Raw genomic sequence first — 4859 nt, forward strand, 5'->3', positions numbered from 1 at the left:
AGGGAACAATAATGAAGGTTGCTAGCAGCTCTTCTCGGCCGTCAGTCACGTGACTCCACGTCTGTTTCTCGTCGTATCGTTTTATTGCAAAAATAGAGGAATGCACAAATTCGGAGGTACAAACGGCGGAATCAAGCGAATCATCTGATATCAAATATAAGCAGGAAGAAGAGATTCTGTGGACAAACGGATTCTAGCGGCTCCGACGTCGCGCGGCGGCGTCGTCGGGCAGGCGTCCGATCGGCTGCAGACCCGCGGACAAGAAGCAGGAAGACCTGAGAAGGAGCGACGGCAACCCGACGCCGGAGGCCCAGAGGCGGGACGGAACCAGCTCGTCTTTGGTCAGGAGGCTCTGCTAGCCCGCTAGCCTCTCCGCTAGCCCCTCCGCTAGCCTCTCCGCTAGCTTCCAAATGTAAACAGACAAGGGACGCAAGTGGCTTTAGAAGCACCATCACATGGCATCAAGTGGACATTCATTGCTGGACGAGAGACGGACGACTTCCTGTCAGAGAGTTTACCGTTTCCCGTCTGAGGAAAAAAGAAAAAAAAACCCGTCCCGTCAGAGGACAGCTCGCTGTCCGAGAGGGTTTAGCATGCTAATAGCTAGCCACAGTTTCTGAACTTTACAATCTTTAATCTGCGTGAAAGTGAGGACAGCGAGGAAGACGAGCTCTGAGCTCCCCCCCCCCCCCCCCCACCCCCCCCCCCGTTAGCATCCACGTTGACACGTCAAACGCCGTGTGTTGACGTAGCACAGGAGGACATGGTGCATAGGCGATTCCTTAGTGGTTGTCATAGCAACGATCATGAACATGAAGTTAGCATCATCACAAGCAAATTGAATCTCTTTGATTGAAGTTGATATTCAGTCAGACTTTAGCACTAGCATTAGCATTTAAAAGCAATTATTAAAGAAATTCACGTTCAGGCTAACAGCTAGCAGCCGTTAGTCGCAAAGCTGAAATAAAATATGACGCTAAACTGCATTATATCGTTTTGTTGGTTCTCCTCGGGGCTGCTAAAGGTACATTAAGCCAACATACCCTCATGTAGCATCTTTGGCGTTCAGTTTCACCCATTTTGTTAAAAAAAAATTTTTTTAACTTTGTTGCTTTTTTTGAAGCAAAACTGGAACGTTTAGCACAGCTAAGCTAAGCTAACAGACAAACGAGTGAGGAAAAACAAAGCAGCGCTGCGTTCATGATGCTTTCAGCACAGAGCATTAGCAGGTCTGCTAATGCTAACAATAGGCTCTATGCACTAGCAGAAGCAGCAGCTCTGCTAATTTTAACTATGGCTATGTGAGCAACGGCAGCTAGGCTAATGCAAGCAGCTGGCTCAGTTAGCGGCACGGTGTTAAACAGCAGCTAGGCTAATACTGAAGCTCACTGTGGCTAACAGGAGAGACGCCACAGGTTCACTAACGCCGACGCTAACAGTAGCGCAGTGAGCAGAAGTAACTACCTGCAGTAACTGTAACTAAAATGAGCTCCAACACTCTGTCCCGCTAATGTCAGCGTCATTGGACGCCTGGCTCATCAGCTCCAGCTGGGATCATACTGGCTCCACCCTGGAGGCGGGGCCAGGAAGAGTCTCCGCCCCTTGTGGAAGAAGCTGACCACTCCGCGGTAGCCGGTGCGCGGGACGCCCGACTTCAGGTCGTCCATGACGCCCAGGTTCTTGGCGAGCGTTTTGAAGGCGTCCTTGCCGGAGTACTGCAGGCGGAAGGGTCCGGGGCCCCGCAGCCGGCCCTGCGCCACGTCCTGGTAGCTGACGGCGGGGGCGTCGTACACGCGGGTCTGGAAGTCGCGTAGGTACGCGTCCTCCCGCAGGTAGCCGAGGTCCAGCGTGGTGAACGGCACGAACTGGCTGCTCAGCCTGATGTGGCGCAGGTACTTGTCGTAGAACTGGCCCAGGCTGACGCCCTGGCGGCCGAACGTCAGCGTGCGCGAGATCTCCGGACGCACGCAGGCGCGGCCGCGCCGCTGCTCCGGCTGCCGCATCCAGTCGTCCCAGAAGGAGGCGGGCCACTTGGGCTCCAGCTCCTCCCACAGCTCCCGGCGCAGCATCCAGCCCAGGCCCGGGAAGAAGTCGGTCCGGTACAGCAGGCCCGGCTGACCCGGGTCCACGTAGCCGTCCCGGCCGTTGTCGTTCCAGGCCGACACGCACCACAGGCTCCGGTCCGACTCCAGCAGCGGCAGCAGGGCCCGGAAGTACTCGAAGAAGTCCGGCGCCACCTGGGGGACAGAACGGAAACTGTAGCTGAGGAACGGCGAGGAGCCGCGGCGGCGCGTCACCATGCTTATATTAGCATTAGCATGGTACTAGCATTAGCATAATTGATCGTGCTCAAGCTCACTGTAATAAAGAAGCGTTGAAGAATAAGCCGGCAGGACGAGACAAATATTAGTTTTGAGTCACAATCAGGCTAATGCTAATGCTAGCAATAGCATGGAGACGTTGATCGTGCTCAAGCTAACTGTAATAAAGAAGCCTGGAAGAATAAGCCGGCAGGACGAGACAAATATTAGTTTTGAGTCACAATCAGGCTAATGCTAATGCTAGCAATAGCATGGAGACGTTGATCGTGCTCAAGCTAACTGTAATAAAGAAGCCTGGAAGAATAAGCCGGCAGGACGAGACAAATATTAGTTTTGTTTACGTGTGAAGAGAGACAGTCACAATCAGGCTAATGCTAATAGTGGACTTAGTACATATAACAGACAGGGATAACTGGCTAATGCTAACCATCGCCTCAGTAGGGACACAGCAGTCCTGCTAATGCTAATGCTAATAATGTGACAGTGGGCAGGACAGAGCAGCTCTGATTTCATGTTCCGGTTCCAGTTCCAGTTCCAGGGCTCACCTCCAGGTCGTCCTCCACGATGACCACCGCCGAGTGTCCCAGCGTCCCGAACACCTGGTTGAGCGCCCAGCGGTAGTGCCTGGAGATCTTGTAGTAGCCCTGGAACTTCCTGTGCTGCGGCGCCACGGGGACGTCGGACAGGTCGGGCTGCTGCAGGTGCGTCACGGCGCCGCCGTACGAGCGGATGACCTCGGCGGTCTCGGCGTGGCCGCAGTCCTGGCTCACGATGACGGGGTGGAGCTCCGGCGAGGGGCGGAGCTCCAGCAGCCTGTCCAGGCAGCGCCGCACCGTCACGCGGTTGCAGGCGATCACCAGGACGGGGACGACGGGCGGGCGGGGCGTGGCGGGCGCCTCGGCCCCGCCCCCGCCGGGGCGGTCCCGCGACGGCCGGCGGCTCTTGATCTGCAGCAGGATCTCCTTCTGCCGCTCCAGCTGCGCCTGGAACGTGTCCGCCATCCGCAGCACGTCGGCCACCACGTCGCCGGCCGGCCTGGCGGCCCCGCCGCTCTGGGCCACGCCCCTCTCGGCCACGCCCACATCCCCCTCGCCCGGGTGGGCCTTCCCCCGCAGCAGCAGCACCAGGACGGCGTTCCAGGTGATGAAGAGGAAGGCGCCGCAGAGGATGAAGGAGCCCCGCTTCCGGAGCATGGCGCTGCTGGACGGGAGGGGGGCGGGGCCACGGCACGGAGGCGCGTCCTGGGTACAGCCAATGGGAGCGCGACGCGGGAGGGGCGCCCGGCGTCCCGGGCATCACAGGGGACGGGACGGAGGAACTCTGGCAAACTGGGGGGAAAAAACCAGAGCCGGAAACTCAAACCCGGAAAAAAAAAAAAACTGTCGCACATTCAAATTTCAAAGTGGGAAAGTTCCAACCTGACTGCCAGTGAACTGGGAATTTCCACCTACTGATGTGAAATTACAACCTGACAACCTCTGGTAAACTGGAAACTCTCCAAAACTGGGACATGAGGTCAGAGGTCAACCTCTGAATGTTAAAAAAAAACTCCTGCTGCACGGGAACAGCCGGCTGGTGAACTGGGAACTTACCACTATAGAAGTGGGAAAGTCTCAACCAATACATCTGAACACAGTGGCAGGTGGGAAAATGTTCCGGCGAAGTAGAAATAGTGATTAAATGATGGTGAAATACTGGATTTATATTTGACTGTGGACTAAAGCAACAGGTTTCATTCTCTCACGTCTCCAAACTAAAACACAAGTTAAGCTTCGGGAACCAGTTGAACCTCAAACGGCTTCATAATTCACTCAATAATAACATTTAATGACACGGAAACGTGTTTTTCTGCTCTGGCAGGTTTGCAGTGGGAAACAAACGCAGCACAGGAAGGACCCGGGCTCGAACCCGTGACAACACGGTGTTGTGACAAAAAGTGATCCCCTGCCAAGAAGTGACTTCCGCCCACGGGAGCGGCATTTATCCGGATTTACAGCCGTAATATAAAAATATACTGCGCTCCATCACGTCGGTATAATGATAATAATAATATTATAAGCGATATAAAATGTATAATTACTTTAATTTAACATGCAACCCATCGGCAAAATCGTGTCAATTGGAGTTTGCCTTACAGGTAAACAAGGAAAACAAACAAGTCAAACACATAAACTAATTATTGACACGTAAATGTCATCAGAGCTGCAAATATTCCTTGTTAAATCGTCATTTTAAGTTTTTTACACAGAAGAAACACGAGACTAGAGACGCACCGTGTTCATACACTTTAGTATTTTTTAACTTTATGGCAGTAAATCCTAATAAAAGCAGCTGGAACGGAACGGACGTCACTTTTTTTGTTTGGCAAAAAACACCGGGACCGGGGCTCGAACCCGCGACCCGCGACCCGCCTCCCGGCTTACAGTCACCTGTGGCCGCCGCCGCCGCCGCTCGACGAGGCGGCGGCGGCGGAGACGAATCGCCGGGAAGCCCCGGAGCTCTTACCCCCGACGCCGCTGCGTCTCCTGACGCCGTGCC

General features: G+C 54.5%; 1 protein-coding gene across 1 annotated transcript; it reads right to left on the reverse strand.

Moving 5' to 3' along the window:
• Positions 1-721: 721 nt before the first annotated feature.
• Positions 722-4859, reverse strand: LOC308148757 (alpha-1,3-mannosyl-glycoprotein 2-beta-N-acetylglucosaminyltransferase-like). Its single transcript, XM_080522266.1, has 3 exons — positions 4827-4859; positions 2867-3649; positions 722-2237 (listed from the first exon to the last, which is right to left on the reverse strand). The coding sequence occupies exons 2-3, from the start codon at positions 3512-3514 to the stop codon at positions 1539-1541; spliced, it is 1347 nt and encodes a 448-aa protein (XP_080378392.1). The 5' UTR covers positions 3515-3649; positions 4827-4859; the 3' UTR covers positions 722-1538.

The sequence above is a fragment of the Blennius ocellaris genome, assembly GCF_963422515.1.
Source record: "Blennius ocellaris genome assembly, contig: SCAFFOLD_386, whole genome shotgun sequence".
NCBI lineage: Eukaryota > Metazoa > Chordata > Actinopteri > Blenniiformes > Blenniidae > Blennius > Blennius ocellaris.

Coding starts and splice junctions, on each gene's coding strand:
- LOC308148757 (XM_080522266.1), bottom strand. CDS start 3,514: ATGCTCCGGAAGCGGGGCTCCTTCATCCTCTGCGGCGCCTTCCTCTTC. Junction 2,238..2,866: donor TCGTGGAGGACGACCTGGAG/GTGAGCCCTGGA, acceptor TCTGTCCCCCAG/GTGGCGCCGGACTTCTTCGA.